This window comes from Callithrix jacchus, chromosome 6 (genome assembly GCF_049354715.1).
Source record: "Callithrix jacchus isolate 240 chromosome 6, calJac240_pri, whole genome shotgun sequence".
Lineage (NCBI taxonomy): Eukaryota > Metazoa > Chordata > Mammalia > Primates > Cebidae > Callithrix > Callithrix jacchus.
The window spans coordinates 17,117,585-17,136,233 of NC_133507.1; the positions used below are offsets into that span (position 1 = coordinate 17,117,585).

An 18,649-nucleotide genomic window follows, 5' to 3' on the forward strand; every position below is an offset into this window, starting at 1 on the left:
AACTTACTCAAATGATTATAACTGAGAAGTTGAATGCCAACGTATCTGGAGTAACAGGATATCACCGAGACACAGAGCTGGAGATACTCAATCTTTTCCTTGGGACCCGGTCTCAAGTCATAATCGCATGTATGTTCCCCTTACAACACTCTTTCCCATCCAATGTTTAACTTATAGGTCACCTTAAAAATTGTGCAATCCACTTTTACTCTCAGGAAAGCAAGGTTCAAGCTTGGCACACATTCAGACTTTCCCAAACTTTCAAACTATCTTTAAATTGAACATGCTTTCCTACCACATAATGAATCCAAATAAAACAAGGGCATTGTTGTTTTATACTTTATTTGAGAAGAGACCCTACATAAACTATGTCAGGAGAATACAGTTCTACACACAGTTTCATCAATCAATAAATGGAGTTGTTAACGTAACATTGAAGATGTGGTACTATGAGAAAGACAGACATATGACCAAGGAGTATTTACAACTATCACATATGATATATTTATATTGAAGATGGATATATACATATATACATGTACATGTGCATATACATACATATGTCCATACATACACACACATATATACATATATATGTATAAAATGCTTTTAAACAGAAACCGAGGAAAGAGTTTGCCTTCCTGTAGCAATTAACCATTTGAAAGTGAAGAACGGTTGATTTGTATTAGCGTCATGGTTTTAAATCTCCGCCCCCACATTTAATTTCAACACCCATAGATTCCGATGAAGACACATGTTTGCCTTGGGATGGAAGCATGAGGGTGAAGAATGGGGTGATGGGTATGGGGCTGAGACTGAAGGACATGCACAATGGGAGAAAACCTTTGGTGATACCATTAAATCAGCCTTTTGTATTAAACATAAATTATTCATACAGTTTAAAAAAATAATTTTCTGTTTTCTTTTGAGGTTGGGGAGGAAGGAAGGGGGGCATGAAGAATAGAGAAAGGGTGGGCACTTGCCTTTTCAACATATACCTTAATATCAACTGAGAACACACCCCTCTAACCTGTGGCCATCTTACCAAGTTGGATTTTTTTTTTTTTTTTTGCATAAAGGACACCTTCACATAGAGTTTTACTTAGACAATAAACCTCTTCTCCAAAGGCAAATGCAGTCATCATTTTAACTAGATTGATCCTCTAAAACTTGCCAGGATGCAAATAAAATTAGCATAGCCAATGCATTCATCTGTCATAAAGGAAAAGACTAAAGGGAACAGCACCTCAAGGAGGAGACACAGTTAGTAAAACACAGTTCTACTAAAGCCTCAGTCACTCATGCTCAGTTATTAACTTTGGGATCCAATGATGGGAAGCAATCATGATCAGCACTTTCCAGAGGCCTGGGAGAAAAACAAGCAAGCATCACATAGGAATATTTCTAAGTCATAAAATACAAATGAGGAATGATCAGTCAGGATTAAAATAAAGGACATAAGATCCAGTTGAACACACCTCAACTCTGCTGTGGTCAAGGTCTCCACCCATAAATGATGACTTGGCAATACTGTATCCATCGTCAAACTTTCCTCAGTTCAAGCCACACTGTTGTTGTTGTTGCTGCTGCTGTTTTTTGTTTTCAAAACCTGTAAAATTAGCTTGGCCTCAGAACGGGTGTGCACAGGTATCAGGTGTGCCACATGCCACACGCACCATGTCCAGCAGTTGCCGTAATCCAGCTAACCCTTCCGATCGCCAACATATTTATATAAACATTGGGAAACACACACGAGCACATGGGGTCAGACAAGATATAGTAACTTTACATATATTTAGTACAGAAGCTTAGGAAGCAGGGATGGAAATCAGTTACAACAGTACCTAAACTTCACTGGGAAGATTCCTCTCAGGGAATGTAATATCCTAGTAATGCACTGAAGTAGGTACCAGCTGATTTTCCAGATATTGAAAGTTTGCTGCACAATATCAGCCTAAAGATAAAGGGACATGTAATGTCCAGTAGGAAACAAATCAGTGTACATCATTTACACGACAATAAATCCTTCATTTCCCTTGAAATAAGATATGTAAAGTAGCACTTAGTTTAATACAAGTTTTGTTCTGCTTTAGACCTAGCTGTAAAAAGCCATTCATGCAAAAAATTACTTCCAGTTTTAGCTGGATGTTTAAAGGACACTTATCCTGAAAACAAGTCCCTTTCACTCAGGGAAGGGAAAAAGATATCCCACTTAGCCAGTGCCGGCTGAGAGTGGAAAAAATGAGACTTTGGTGTTTGTAGGGCATTTGCCTTAAGAACCCAGACATAGCACTGAGCTCACCTCTAAAGAGGCAGAGGGCTAGAAGCGCCCTTGAACATTTTAGGAATTTTTTCAGAAAAAGTACTGAGAACCTTTATAAAATTATATTGTCTGACCAGGTCCCTCCGGGGGCTTCTTCTATTGACATCATCTCTCCTTCTAGAGATGCCGGCTCTGCATCTCTAGTCTCAGGCCACATTTCCCCCAGCCAGCAGATCATTGCTTCATTAGCAGTCACTTTGCAGCGCCTTCCTCTCTGTTCTAAGGGAAAATAATTTGTATTATTAAGCTTTCCTATCACCATAGGTCCTTTCTGTACATATTATTTCTCAACATTTTAAACATAGGAACATTCCAGGATTTAAAAATCAGTCAAATCTCCTCTATTCTTAAGAACTCTTACAGAGGTGTTGGATGCTGCTCACCTCTGGTCTTTGTACAAATAATCTAGAGAATCTTGTGCCATGGCCTTTCTGGCAGGGCAAGTGTGAGCACTGGAATGGGATTCACTCAGGAGGACAAAGAATGGAAGGAACGGACAGCTACATCTTAGACCCACTCCCAAGTTAGAAATTATAGTTTCACTAAAATTGCTCCTCTAAGATCTGGCTCTGGCCTACTATTTTCACCTCATTTATTCCTAAAGGAAACCTCTTATTGTCTTACATTGCTACGTATAATGGATGTTATGGTTAGCAACACTGAAAGGGAGAAGAAAGAAAGGGAGAAGATATGGAGGGAATTCAGAGTCTTGGATGGCACAGAGGCAGTTGAAATCGAGTTGTTCTAACATCTGTGAGACACAAGGCAAGTACCTAAGATGAAATCTGCAGTGACTGACTTGCCTTACCAACAAGGGATTCATCCTGACACGAGTGGAGAAGATGCTGACAATTAGTTAAGAGCAGACAGTGCTGACTCTAGGATGACCTCTGTCTGTCATTGTGCTATATGAAAACTGGCCAATCACAAAGCAATGTGACAACATGTGCTTCTGCTCCCCTTGTTTTCTCAGTGCACCCTTCAGTCAGGCCTGAAGACTGCCACAAGGAGTCATTTGCATTCTTACTGTGATTGTTTAAGGCAAAAACAGCTGTTGAAGAGCACTCAGGGTTGAAGGGTGGATGCTGAGAATCAAAGCAGTGCCCCCACCGAGTGTCCAAAATGCGTAACAGCAGCATCACTGGGCCCTTTTCCGTCCCCAAAGTTCATAGCTTCTGCTCCACTGCTGTGAAATATTGTCTCCAGATGCACACCGAGTCAAACGTCAACTTGTACATTGTGAGAAATGTGCAGAAATTCTAAAAGGAAAGTGATTGCGTATAAGCAGTCTTTCATTTAGGGGTTTACAAGTCAATGGTATGTTATAAAGACTTCTGTAGGGGTAGCCTATTCTAAAGCATGCGCTTCAAATGAAGTCTGTCTTTCTACTTCTCTGAGCCAGCAGACCTGGGAGTCTTACTCCAAACCCACTTGTGAGGAGGTCAAGAATGTGACAGACAGCTAAGCTAGGCTTGGTAATAAATTAAAGATGTAAGCACCTAAAGAATGAAGACTTCTGAGTTGAGGCCCCAGTGGACAGGGAATAAAGGAAAACAAAACAGTTGCCCTTCCTGGGTCTGGGAGGTCAATCAGGATAGCAGGGCCCTTCAATTCAGGAGGTTGTTTGCTGTCCCTGGTGCTGAAAACATATACTCAGGCATCACTGCAGAATTTACACCCTGGGATGGGAGAAGCAAGAAACCATGCCTGTCAAACTAAACACTCTTTCAGCAGAGGCTGACCTCACGCGAAAGGCTTAAAACATATTCCAAAAGTCTCTTTTTGTACATGTGCCATTTCAAACAAAATCAGCCCAGAAGCAACCCTAGTTTTCCTAGGGAACAGAGTCTATGCATGCCAAAGTACTGATGTGGTAGCTCCCCCAAAATTTCCTTATGTGAATCATGAACCCTAAAACCTTGGAAAAGAAAGATTGTAAATAGATGCAGCATCACGGTCTACAGCCCCCACCTACTGATTTCTTTTTCTGATATCAGTTGCAGATAAGAATTGATTTGGCTTGCTATGACTAAATGTTTCTGAAGGAAATATTTGGGTAAAACTTTACTATGACCTGTGACATGGGCCTCTGAATTCCTCTCAATTCCTAATTTTATGGTCACATTCTGAGAAAATAAGCAGATAAGCAGGGCATTTATTATGCTAAAGAGAAAATATAAACTCATAAACAACTACATTTTATCTGGCTCCAAACCCCACGACCAGCCAACACACACACACACACACACACACACACACACAAATTCAGAAGGTAAAATCTACCTGAGAAATAACATGAATCTTCTTCCCCCAACAGCACACGAATCTTTGCCACAGAAAATAACACTGCTATTTTCTTTCACATTCAGAGTGAGAGTTTTCTTGTCTGAACTTGCTTTCCTTTCATTTTAATTTGACAGTTCCCTTAAGCTAACCCACCATGGCCCACACACATAAACAAGAAGGTCCTCAATGCTGTGAAGTGAGAGAAAAATAACATGGGTCATTTTGGTTGCCTTCACGTCCAATGAACTTGGAGGAGCCTTTACTTTGGGACATGAAGTACAATCAATCATTTATAGCCTGGGAAAGGACATATCCTAATGGCCCCTAAGAAAGGCTAAACCCTCAGAGAAGGGGCAGGGTGAGAAAGCATTGAAATATTAGATTTTGTGCCTGTTAACATTTTAAATCAAACTTTCTCTACCTGGTGAGTTATTCCCCAAATGATACCTTTGAAATCCTTAAATAATCAGTCTTGTCTCTAGGAAGTTAGGTCGTGAAATGAGCTTGTTCAAGGCAGGCGTTCACGGTCCTGTGAAGAAGATCATCCCCTGCAGATTATCAGAATAAATTATGAAACTTCACCCTGAACCAGCTTGCCTTCTCCAATTTCACATCATAATTCAAAATCCCAGTGGTAACCCAATTTGGACTCTCATTTCGAAAGCTGGGATGACTTTGTCTACTGGACAGTGGTCAGAACAGAGGTGTTGCTTTCCTACATAAGACAAAGATTGAGCCCAACCTTTTGTCATCAAGACTGCCTCTCTATGAGTTAAAAGGTAAAGAGAGAAAAGAGAAGTGGAGGCAGCCCGAACTTGAGGAAAATACTTATGAATTTCTTAGGATTTTAGGTATGCAGCTTTATGCTGATTCTTTCTGGAGTGATCAAAATACTTCTAGAAAATCATTCACAGAATTTTGTCAGATACAATGCACACGATTGTCACTTGGAGATCTACGAAAAATAACATTTGAGAAAATTTTACTTGCCATGTAGTCACAACCACAGAGTGCTTATAACAGTGGCTGTCATCACAAACACCTGGGATTTTTTCAGGGGCAATATGCTTCCTTTCTAGAAAAAAATCCCAGGTGTTTGTGATGACAGAATACTGTGAATTTGACATCCTGGCCTCAGGATTCATTGCCAAGGGTTTCATTTTCACTCAAACACATTTCTCAGTGGGAATCCCACTCACACCTATTTATTGGCACTCAAGCCTTTTAAAGGAGTGGTCTAGCATTGCTCCACCTATCTTATTTCCCCATGTACAAACGCTGGTCCTGGAAAGAACGGGATACCGCTTAAAAATCATTATCCCTTCAGATGTTTCCTGAAAGATTAGTTATACCACCAAATTTATAGAGGAAGCTTCATAGAGTCTTATTTTACAAAACATTATGTTGAAATTAACAGAATTTTATGAAAGCAAGAGTGGCTGGCAAGCAACTAAATGCAGCAGGAGATGCCATTTTGCTACAAAATGTTCCGGGTTCCAGGCCTGAAAACAAACTCTAACTGTCCCTTTCCAATGACGAAACTAACTAAGTAAAGCATCCCCCCCGTCTGCTTGTATTTTTTAAAGCATTCTCCATCACTAGATTCTCAAAGTGAAGAAGGCTAAAGGCAAAACATCTAGAAACCAGACACCAACAAAAATGTAAGGAAGATACACCTCAAAACATGGCATGTCTCAAAAGTGGCTCTCAGTCTCTCAGCCCAGTGCCCAGCAAGACTGTGTCACACGCACTGCCCAGAGAGTGGGCTCTATCTGTTTGTCTGGCCCTGTACAGCTCACAGAGCATGTCAACAGTTATGATCTCATTTGGTGCACAAATAACCCTCTGTGGCACGCAGGGGGTTGACAGTAGTTCTGTTTTGTATATTAAGAAACTGATGCAAAGGGAAGACAATGTTTTTCTAAGATCTCTCAGCAGGAAATAGGAGCGTGCAAGTTCTTTGCCTCCTGTTCCCATTATTCTCCCTCCACCACACTTTCGATCTGTTTTGCCGTTTTATCCTAGAAAGCATTCAAAATAGACCCCAACTCTTTCCTAAAGAAATAAAAGTGAAAAAATTATGGATCTCATTGAATATATTAGAAGGAACCAAGAAACAAAACAATGTGGAACTATCCTCAGCATTAAAAAATATATATTTTTACATATATGTAAATATATATATACACAAACATATACATATATATGTAAATATATCCCATATAATAATCATACATATGGGATTATTTTAATTTGTATATATATTAAAATAAGGGATTGGGTTAGACATTATGAATTTGTTTTTAATAACAAATATGGTTACTTGTGTTTTCCAGAGCCATTTAAGGGACAGAGTTGAAGTATCTATTGATACATAGTGATTTGGGGAATAGAGGGTTTGGTCATCCAGCTTCTTCAGCAATTTCTTCTACCTCTTTGTTTCTAGAAAGGAAGCATATTGTCAGGCTCATTTCTGTTCTTAAGGTATAAATCTTTCTGGTGCCATCACAGAAAAAGATTTCATTTGCTTGAAAAGGGCTCTTTCTTCCCTCAAGATTTGGGTGTTGCTGCAAATCTGTGTGTCAATATTATGGCCACTTCACTAGATAAATAAATGCTTTGCTGACATGTGGAACTCCTCATCCACAGAAATGCAGCATACCCACACTCATGGGGCCTAAAAAATGAAAATTATGTTTTACCATTTATCCATATAGTTAACAGCCAGAAAACAACAGAGGAAATTAAAAGAAAACCTGTTTGTAGAAAGGCTCGCCTTTCCTAACCAAGCCAGAAGGATGGTTTGACTTCAAAAAGACAGACTGAGGCGTAATAGGCTTGTTGTCCCAGAGTCTCTTGTGCAAAAGCAACTGATGAGGCGCTAATGAGGTGCTAATCAGTTGGTCCATGGAGCTGAAAAGATACTGATGGCTGGGAGAACACACTTGTTTTCCTCTCTAAAAATGTAGGCTAAATCCCAAGCTTGGTTGATATGCAGGCCAGGAAAGAGGGAGATGAGCCAATAGGACCTTCCCTGGCTTTTCCCTGGCCTTGAAGTGTGGGGTGGGAACAGGGGCTGGAGAGCAAGTGTTCAGAGTGTGGACAGCTTCCAAAGGAGGGCCACAACGGATGAACTGCCGTAAAACAAAAATGAGACTGACTCTTCAGAGTGAGGATGTTTGCAGACTTGTTCAGGGCAGGACCTTGAGCTAATATATAATACTTCAGTGATAACCAACTTGAACAATGGATGAGAGACAGATTGTCATGTCCCATCACTGGAATTAGAGGGTCACAGGCCTGCAACTGTCAGCTGCCCATATTAAGCAAAGGACACTCAAGTGACAATCTAGCAGTCTCGCTCCTAGTCCAGTGTTCTTCTCTTGCCCCATGCTAACTGTTTTGCTTCATGTTCTACTTCAATTTGAGTGTCTGAGCTTCATATCTAACCACTTGTTTCAGCTACAAGATAGGTTCAATAATCTGCTCGAACCCCTTGTCCATTACATTTGCACTTAGTATTTATTACTCAAGAACAAATTCCACAGAAAGTTAATTAAATAAAATCTGAATCAAGGCTCGGTTTAGTTTTTGTTTCTCCATGAAAACCAATCCTGCCTTTAAGTATGAAGATTTAAAGAAACTCAAGATTTAATCTCCCTTGAAAAAGCCCTAATCTCATGGCATCCAAAGTGCAGAAAGTCAAAGGGTATGTGAGTATGTATCGATAATAACAGGAAAGAGGAGCATTGCAAATGCATGCACCCAGAGATTAATGGAAGTGACACAAATGGGGCACATGAACGTGTATACCAGTAGGACTGTGGAGGCTTTTGCGTGTGTGCGTGCATACATGTACACATGAATAAGAATCATAATATAAATAATAAAAAAGGTGAATATAGCTTGCATTATGAACATGAGCACTGAGAATAAAACACAATGCTGATAATTGCTTTTAAAAAAAGTCATCAAGATTGCCTCTGCAGGATTTATACCTTGTTCAGCCCAGAAAGCTCTCTTCCCAATCCACAAACACAATCTCCTTGGCTGGAAACTTCCAATTCTCCTAAAGAAATACCTAAGAATGTGCAAGGATATTCTTATTATTTAAATTAAAGACAAGTGGCAAGTAGGAAAAACAATTTAAGAGGGAATTAGAATTAGTAAAATCTCAGAGAAAATTGTTATCTAGACATTAGGGTCAAGTATTCTTTTTTTTTTTGAGACAGAGTTTCACTCTTGTTACCCAGGCTGGAGTACAATGGCGCGATCTCGGCTCACCGCAACCTCCACCTCCTGGGTTCAGGCAATTCTCCTGTCTCAGCCTCCCGAGTAGCTGGGATTACAGGCATGCGCCACCATGCCCAGCTAATTTTTTGTATTTTTAGTAGAGACAGGGTTTCACCATGTTGACCAAGATGGTCTCGATCTCCTGATCTCGTGATCCACCCGCCTCGGCCTCCCAAAGTGCTGGGATTACAGGCTTGAGCCACCGTGCCTGGCCAGGGTCAAGTATTCTAAAACCCTGAGGTAAGTTTCCAAAGATGTGTGCTATCGTGCTGACCAACTCTGTGGAGTCTGAAGGTGGCGGAATCTAAGCTAAAGGCCTTTCCTCAAAATTTTTGATGAAATCAATGGCCCTATTTTGCAGAGAAGTTGCAATTTCAGCCTTGAGGTTCTATGTGGTTGTTGTGCCACAATGTGAAATTGTAGAGTTAGTTTGGCTCATTCTGGAGCCAGCCATCCCTTAAAGAAAGAGCTGACCAACCAGTGCTTGAAGATAGCTACATCTTCCGTCCCAACTAGAAGAAACAGGAGCTGCGGCTACCTCTCTTGTAAAGACCATAGGAAATACCCACACAAAAGACAAACACCTTGTCTGTCAGAATGCACCTGTCCCACCTAGATGCAGTCATGACCTTGTTTCAGCTGGACCTTGAATCCCTGGAGGATTGCAGAGCCCAGAACAGGGCTCAATGACTTAGGACACATTCATTCCTTTTAAAACATTTCACTTTGTGCAGCATTGAGATATGCTGTAAAACTGTTATCAGCACAGTGGTTTTCATGCCTTAATTTGCAGTTCCCTCAGGGGAAACCCAGTATGATGATGATCACTGTCACTCTGAGCAGAAAGCCTGGCTCAGCACCATGGTCAGAGAGAAGCCAAAACTCCCTGTCCTAAGGTCAGATCCCAGCCATGGCTCCTCTGCTCCTGGAGGCTAAAAGTTTATGGACAGAGAAAACAGGGTCAGGGAGGAAGAGGAGGGTTGCTGAGGGTGGGCCACCAAGGGTTCCAGATGGGATCTGTAGAGACACATTACATGCATGTCAATGAGCTTTGCGGCGAGATTCACTGCACAGAGGTTAATCTAGATGTCAACAGCATCTGACAGCACTGAAATTACTCCAGGGCAGGGCTTCTTCAGAAGTCTTAATGTAACAGTCAATTCCATCCTGCCTACAGGAAATGAAAGTCTTCTGCTTTGTGTGCCGAATCATTCAGTGCCAATTTTCTCACTGAAGTCCAAACTGTTTGTGGTCCTGGGATTCACCTTGTATTAAGACTTCCATGGCGTTTGAGAAGCTGGATTCTCAGTCCCATGGAAGCAGGAGGATAGGAGCCAAAGGAAAAAGAAAAAAAGAAGAAAAATGAAAAAAAAAAAGTCTTCTTCACTGAGATTGATTTCTCCACTACAATGGCAGAAATCAAATCACTTGGACCAGGTTTATTTATTTACTTCAGAGGTAGGCTCAGAGGCATCAGTTATATGCCAGGTAGCTATTAAATCAAGATGAAACATGGACAGATCCCCAGTGAGGAAAAAAAATTGAATGTGTCCTACCAGTTAACATACTACAAAATTAGTTTTTAAAAATACTATGTAAAACTCCCATGTGCTCTTCTTAAATGAAAGAATAATTATCAGACTTGGACTTCAGTGTTTACATTTCTTGTTGGGTTTTAGGGAAGTCACATCTAAAAGAATGTCAGTGATCCAGCAGTCGCATTCCTGGGTATCTACCCAGAAGAAAAGAAGTCATTGTACATAAAAGATTCTTGCACACTTATGTTTATAGCAGCACAATTTGTAATTGCAAAAAGTGGAATCAACCCAAATGCTCATCAATCAATGAGCAGATAAAGAAACTGTGGTATATACATACGTATGTATTATTAAAGATATATATATATATGTATATATATACGTATATATATATACACACATATATATATACGTATATATATATATACATATATATACGTATATATATATATGTGTATATATATATATATATATATATGATGCAATACTACTCAGCCATAAAAAGGAATGAATTAATGGCATCCTCAGTGACCTGGATGAGATTGGAGACTATAATTCTAAGTGAAGTAATTCAGAAATGGAAAGCCAAATATCATATGTTTTCACTGATATGTGGGAGCTAAACTATAAGGATGCAAAGGCATAAGAATGGCATGATGGACTTTGGGGACTCGGGGGAAAGGATGGGAAGGGAGTGAGGGATAAAAGACTTCAAATGCAGTGCAGTGTACACGGCTTGAGTGATGGGTGCACCAAAATGTCACAAATCACCAGGAAAGAATGTACTCGTGTAATCTAACACCACCTGTTCCACAATAACCTATGGAAATAAAAAAATTAAACATATAAAAAAGTCTTGTAAATAAAATAAAAGAATGTCAGAGTAAACAGTGAATATTTGAGCTCTCAATCTACCTTCGGCTTTTCAGCAAAGATGTCTAAATTTCTCATTGCCTAAAATGAGAAGAAACCAACTCCTTTCATAAGATAATAAACTGAAAAGCAAGACCTAAGTGCCTCAGTCATTCTCAGAAGTAGATGTTCAACAGGCCCTTCCTCACTTCTGTTATCTTGAAACATCTATTAGAAACTTCTAGCTCTGTCAGCTGGAAGTATTTCCTGCAAGCTATAAATGTCAGTCATGACACTACACAAAAAGCAATATTTGCCTGGGTGATTAGGAAAAATTAATACAACTTACTGCCCTTCCTCCCTATGATGAAATAAAGATAGCCTACCTCACCATTTCAAGACATTATCTCCTACTGCAAATGTCAAACCAGGTCTTGCTTTAAATTTCGAACTTAGAAGTAAACTAGAAGAAAGGGAATCTGAGTTTTATTTCTTTGATCAAGAATTCCAAATACTTTGAAGGGACCACCTCCTCCCAACCTCATCTCCACAAGTCTCACAGAAGAGCATCTATTCGAGTACACTGAGACATAGGCCACAAACATTTCTTGTTGCAAACTGTAGATATTTTTATAGGCAAATAAGGAAATTATGCTTGAGGAGAATGCACCAGGAAGAGCCTCTATCAGAAGCCGAGATTCAGCTCATTAGGGTAAAGCAGTCTATGCTCAGAGCCAAAGTTCTAACATCCAATGCAGTGACACAAATATTCACCCTACCTACTACGGTCAGCAGTGCCTTTCAGAAAGAGCAACTGAATGTGAACCTCACACTCTCTGTCTCATCCCTCTTAGCAGGGTGGTTTCCCCTGCAGTGCTGGTGACTTCAATACCAACCCCCAAATAAGACGTGATTGAAATGGTTCCTGTGTGGTCATCTATCAGGCAACCAGGAAGAATGATTTTCATATGCTCAGAATGTTAGTCAGCATAATTTAATTCAGAGAGCACCAAATGATCAAACTTTACAAGACGACAGATTTCCCTCGGAATCTTCCTGAATGTTTCTGAGGCCAGCTCATCTCCGGATTTCTTATCCGCAAGAATGGTAAGGGTCAAAGAATATCCCAAATTGAAATCACTTTGCTGACTTCAAAGAGGCCTTCTTTTAAGCCATTCCAATCAAACATATAGAAATAACCACAAAACGTACATATATGAATACTTTCTTTAGCAAGACACTCCCAGTATTATTAACCAACACCAAAATATTTTCCCAAGCCCATATCAATGTCTTAATAATGATGCATAAACTTGGAATTTTTCTTTAAAAACCTGTTAAATATTGGCCAAAACAATGTATTTGGTATGAAAAAAGAAAGTGGACCTTCAGAAACCAAAACCACAGTGACTTCAGCACCCATGTCCTGAACTAAAGGTGCCATTTTTTTTCTCTCTAAGGCAAATGCCCTTTGGTCTTCTAGCAAGTTGGTTCCCTACCAAAGGAGACAACAGACATCTCGGGGGCCTTTGAGAACAGCTCTGTGGACTGCTGGCAAGTAGGTCCATTCAACACAAATCCCTGGACATTTCTTTGCTCCAGATTCTGAGCAAAGCGCTGAAAAGAACCTTAATCTCAAGACCGTCCATTGCAATCACTGTACTTTGGAGTCAAGGTAATAGCACTGCTGTTTGGTTTGGAAAAGCGGAACAAAGCAAGCCATTAGTCATTCCTGAATAGAAAGGACTTTGGCGAATAGTCTGCAACTTAAGATGCTGCCCTCTTTCTAACATCCCATCCTCTTACCAAAGATAAAAATCTTGTCAGTTTTGACCCAGAGTTCAGATTGCCAGAAGCCTGCATGAGAGATGGGCAGGCCTGTCTCCATATGTTAAAATAGTTTATGCCAAGTGTGAGCATGGAAGCAACACCAAAACATTTTCCCAAGCCCGTATCGATGACTTAATAATGATGTGTAAACTTGGAATTTTCCAAGTTTTGAACAGGGAAGGTTGACTAGCTGAAGAGAACAGCCTGGTGAAATGCAGGCTAGGGGCTAGGCCACCTTTGAAGAGCATAAAAGTGAAGTCTCAGGCTTGTCCGCCTGGTTCCCTGCACAATAATCCTCAAATCTACCAGTCACCAGGCCTTCTTGCCTTACCTTCTAAATTCAATCTCTTGCCATTGCCATTGGTAACTTTTCTTGGTCTCCTCCCTTATCATTTATCTCTTATTTTTAACAAGCAAGCATTTGAAAAAAAAAAAAAAAGAAAAAAGGGAAAAAAAACAGGTGGGACCAGAACATAGCTTTTAAAAAAATGAAAAGGACTCTAAAAATATCTGTAAAAACCTCTTAAATGTCTCAGATGAGAAATTAGCTGATTTGATCAAGGCCACATGGTAACCAATAATAACAAAATCAGAAATTTTGCTGGTCTTTTCACCCTGCCACATTTCTACTTAACTTCCAATGCATCCTGTGCTCTACCGGCACGGCTGACTCACTTCTACTTCTGAGCTGAGCCTTGTGCAGCCACAGAAACTGGCTGACAGCTCTCCTGTTGGTGTTGGTTTCTGTAGTGTTTAGCACCAAAATGACTTGCACTAGTGTATTCCGCAAAGTAAGCATCACTAGAGAAGGACGTTAATGTTTAACCTGAACCCAGAAGGACTGAAGACGCTTTGCCTCAAGTGGGAAGCCTCTGTCTGGGGATAATTTGTGCATGATCTGCTGAGTGGAGGAAGCACCACCTCCTTTTTCTTGTTTGTTCACTAGAGGAGGCTTAGCGATGCCCAAGGTCCCCTCAGAGTTCAGGGCAGCATTAGGTTCCCATCCAAAGCAAAGAAGAACTGGGAGGTCCCTTGACCACAACAGCCAGGGTAGACATCCAAAAGCAGGTTACGCTCAGTCAGTGCAGGGGAGGATCCGGTGAGGTCAGCACGGCAGAGAGACCAGCCTGGGTGCCCTGGGAGCATTTGCCAAAAGACACGAAAGAGCTCACTTCAAAGCTAAGCTCTCGGAAGCAACGTGACACGGTCTTCTAAAACGTGGACTTTGGTATGGGAAGATGAGGGTGAAGTGAACTGGAGTGGCCATACTGGCCAATCAGATGTCATTTCATGACACATTTAATCACATTAGGCTCCTAATAAATAAATAAATAAATAGACCATAACAGTGTTTTTCTGCTATGTAGGAATGCCAGGATGGGAAGCCAAGCAAACACTGCCCTCCTGGCTTACAGGCGTCTCAGACATTTCAGACTGGGAAATGTTGAGGCAAGGAGCAAAGAAGGAGAGGAGTGTCTTATTGAAACTCAGCCTGGCCCAGGCCCAGTGAGCCCGCACCAGTGACTGCCTCCCACCTATGTAAGGCTGTCCTGGCAATCCAGAGTGGTGCTGAGAAAAGTGTAACAGTGATGCTACATTGTTAGAATCTAAGAATTCAGAGCTTGAAGGAGCCAGAGATTAGCAGGTGTACCCCTTATTCTGCAGATGGGGAAACTAAGACATAGTGGACTGAGCCTTATCAGTCTTGTCCCAGTATAGGAGGGACAGATGTGTCCCAATACACGCCACACTCCCAGGACCATAGTGTACCCCTGCAAATTCCATGGCCCTATTTTCTGCCTTTTTTACTCTCAAAAAAAAAAGCTACTTTTTTTAATCTGTCAAAGTTAATAAATCAAAGTAGACTCTGTATAGAGAGGACAGTCAGGGCTGTAGGAAGGCAGGTCCCCCTCTCTATCCTGCCCTGCTCTGCCACCCTCTCTCACACTGTTCCACAGCCAGCTGCTTACAACTGACATGGCAAGGACATGACCCCAAGATCAACGTGAAAGCCTGTGGGCCTGAGGTACCAGCAATCTGACAGCCATAGTCTCCTTCATTGCTTTTTGTTCCCAAAGGAATCACCTTCTTTCATGAGGCCATCATGACGCGGCGCCTGGAGATAAAACCACAGCATGGACCTTATTCCCAGTTTTCACCCGTCTCCAACCCAGTTCTTCTCCCGGTTCTTCCCAACCCATCAGTGACTATCATGTTTGAAACACACAGCCAAGAAGACAGAAGCCACACAGTGTCTGCTCAGGGGAGGATATGGGAGAAGGGAAGCAACAGGAGCATTGGCACCTCACTTCTAACCAGAAGACACTTTTCCCTGAGGCCCCTCCAGACCATGCCCTCCCAGAACAGCTGTTCTTAGTTACCCAGATCAAAGCCAGACTGTGCCACTTCACCAGCACTCACAGCCCCAGCATAGCGGTCCTCTAGGTGGAAAGATAAGAGGGTAAGTGTCATAAGACAGCAAAGGGTTCTTTTGAGGTGGTCAATCCAAACAGCTTTCCTCCAAAGTCCTCGGGGGCTGGGGACATAGCAGAGTGAGAAAACTCACACCCAAATCCCAACTCACCTCCTTCCCCTCCCAGTCCAGCTAACCAGCCTTCTTGATCCCAAATCCCAACCATAGCTACAATCTGAGCACAGCTCTTTACTATTCAAATAAAAATATTTGTGGGTCTACAAAAAGAAGCAAAACCACAAACACATAATTCAGTCATAAACCCCACACAGGGAGGCACACGTTTCAGCTGCCTTCAGCTAACCAGGACGTCCAGACTGCTGGCTGTCTTTTCAGCTGGCAGGGAAATGGATAGTCCAGAGGCTTCCAGGGTGAGCTCCAGTTTGGCAAAGGTCAGTCCATTAGGTAGCTCTGTGCTTGGGATGAGGTGGTGGGGCCTGATGGCTTGGGAGGAGCACATCCTCTTCTCCCCAGCAGAAGAGCTCTGTGGGGCCAGGCTGTTGGCTTCTATGTGTCATGTGACAGGGAGGCCCAGAGGTTAGCCCCACTGTGGTCTGTGGCAGCAGCCAGGAAGGCAGTGATTCCCTGGTGCTGGGGCAGAGGGAGCTGGCTCCAGCCCAGATGTTTCCTTCCCTCTCTCGAGTCAGGCCTCAGTCCTCATTAAGATGCCACGCCTGCAGCACTGGCTGCTCATTGGACATCTCCCAGAGAAGCCTCAGCTCTTCCCCCTACCCCAGCCCACAAAAGTGATTTCTCAGCCCCTGCGTTTTCACAACAGCTCAAAGGCAGATGCATCAATCCTCCCAGGGGCTGGAAACGTGAATAGAATGCCAAGGAGCCCAGCGCAGGTGCCAAGTAGATTCTCCTCTGCTGGCTCTCACCCACTCCACTGCTTGGTTCCCTGAAACACTTACTGCTCCAGCCTCTCACTAGACCTGCCTTCCTTCCCTGGCAGTGGGGTTTACCCAGGAAGTGGGGTCTAGGATCTAAGGATGCAGGATAAGAAACTGAGGACCAGCGGCCATTCTTTATAATGACCTACAAGCAACCAAACCTCTTGCTAATGCAACCCTAAAACTTTCTGTGTATACATTCAAAGATAACGTGGGAGACCTGGTTTCCTAACCCCCCAAGCTTCCCGGAGGCCTGAAAATGGGAGGTGAGGCCAAGGAGTCTTTGCAATGATGGAAAAGACAGGTGGCAGTGTCTTGGCAGGGTTCAGGTTTCAGCTATTTTTTCTTCTATGGTTCATTTAGTCCAGAAAGTCCAGTTCTTTAAGGTCTGAGAATAGAAAGACACTTCCTTTGCAACTCCAGCAAGAAGCTTACACCCAGGACAGATGTAGTCAGCTCTTGTGGTGGTTTTGTGTTGTGGGGTTGTCTGTTCTGCATTTACCCGTAGGTGCCATCATCGAGTCCTAAAAGCATCAAGATTATACTCTTTAGAATGGACAAGTTAGAACACTGTCCTGAAGTGGAGGAAATGGGGAAGAAGTGGAGGCAAGGGCCCTGCTCCAGCATCACTTCTTCGCTGAGTGCAGCCATGTGATACCCCCATGCGCCTGTGATGAGCTTCTGGGGTATCAGGCACACACAGTAGCCATGAGCACCACCTTAGCTCCTCCCATCCCAAAGCTCCCATCCCAAAGATTGTCTCTCTGAATGGTCCAGGTCTTCTGTGCCAAAAAGCTGTAGCATTAGAGGCATGGGCCACAGCTTAAGTCGAAGGGAATTTTCTTTTGTATTATTAATATTTTAGAGTTTCTGTGTTGTTAAAGTCTTGTGGTTTTGTGTATCAGCAGCTTCTCCATGTACTAGAGAAGGCATCTCTCTGTAGATATAGATTGATAGATAGTTAGATATATAAATATATATATATATGTATATATATATATGCCAAACTGCCTTACAGGGTTTTTTCTTTTTTTTTTTCCTTTTTTCAGTGTTGTATGTGTAGCAGGCACTTGAGTTTATATGAAGATGTTTGCTTCAGTCAAAGATGGAAGGAGTCGTGAGGTGGAAGGGAGAAGTGAGGCGGGGAGAGAGGAGGCAACAGAGTATGAATTCATGACCACCATCCACACTAGCCGAGAATGTCCAGGTAGATGGGGGTGGCCTTCCCCAAAGCATGGAGGATTTTGTAGATCTCCTTGATGTTCAGCCGCTGCTGTGGTTCCCTCTGCCAGCACCCCAGCATGACGTCGTACACCTCTTTGGGGCAGACTCGGGGCCGCTCCAAAACACGACCTTGGGTAATGCACTCAATGACCTGAAAGATGAGGAGAACAAGGAAGTTACACCCAAAGCCCAGCCTTGGCCCTGTGGCTCAGACTCGGCAAAAAGCAACAAGTTCCCTGATCAGTTTTAACACAGAGCCCAGGCTCTCACAAGCACACGCTAATGGCTGGGCTGCAGACGGCATGGGTTTACTGGTCTGTCCAGCGCGTCCAGCATGTGGGGCAGCGAGCACCGCTGGCAGATGGAGCCCTCTGCTGCCCTTTGTCCTCCACATCTTGGGACAGGCCCCATTGACCAATGACTCCCCACACTCTCTCCTCTTTTACCTCACTCTTCTTCTCTAGTCCTGAATCTCATCTGGATGACGGAGCTGCATTCATTTTTCACTTGATAGTGAAGATGGGCTTCTGACCCGTCCCTCCCTCTCTCGTGAGCCTGCCTCACTTTGAAACCCCCTTCAAGGAGCTCAGCAGCCTCCGGCCCCTGCATGCCTATCTCCTCTTACCTCTCATTCCTGACAAGCTCCCAGTTGCAGATTCTGGGCACGTCACCATACTTGCCTCTGAGTCATGACATAGGACCCTTTTGCAGCAAGGTCCATCCTTCCCTGCTGTTTACACTAAATCATGTTTCCAGTTTCTCTTGAAGTCCTTAACACTAGGACTACCTGTTGATTCACCACTGCCTTCTGGGTGTCCAGGTCAAGTCCATTAACCTCAGGATCTCAACATGCCCATCTGTAAGATGGAATCAAATGTCTGCCTTAAACCCCTCCTAGGAGTGTTGTAAGGATAAAATAAGGCCAAGAAAGGGGACT

The 18,649-nt window shown here is 42.5% G+C and overlaps 1 protein-coding gene across 26 annotated transcripts in view; it reads right to left on the minus strand.

The window, feature by feature from the left end:
* Window positions 1-325: 325 nt before the first annotated feature.
* The window catches only part of NTRK3 (neurotrophic receptor tyrosine kinase 3), a 397,061-nt gene continuing 378,737 nt past the window's right edge, over window positions 326-18,649 (minus strand). For 10 of the 26 annotated variants that reach the window (XM_078376016.1, XM_078376017.1, XM_054258251.2 and 7 more), the window contains 2 exons: window positions 5,784-17,863; window positions 326-5,651 (listed from right to left, as the gene is read on the minus strand). In XM_078376016.1, the coding sequence (XP_078232142.1) occupies window positions 17,678-17,863 (186 nt within the window). In that variant the 3' untranslated portion in view covers window positions 326-5,651; window positions 5,784-17,677. The remainder of the gene's footprint in view (window positions 5,652-5,783; window positions 17,864-18,649) is intronic. The other 16 variants (XM_078376014.1, XM_078376015.1, XM_078376013.1 and 13 more) reach the window with 16 other exon arrangements.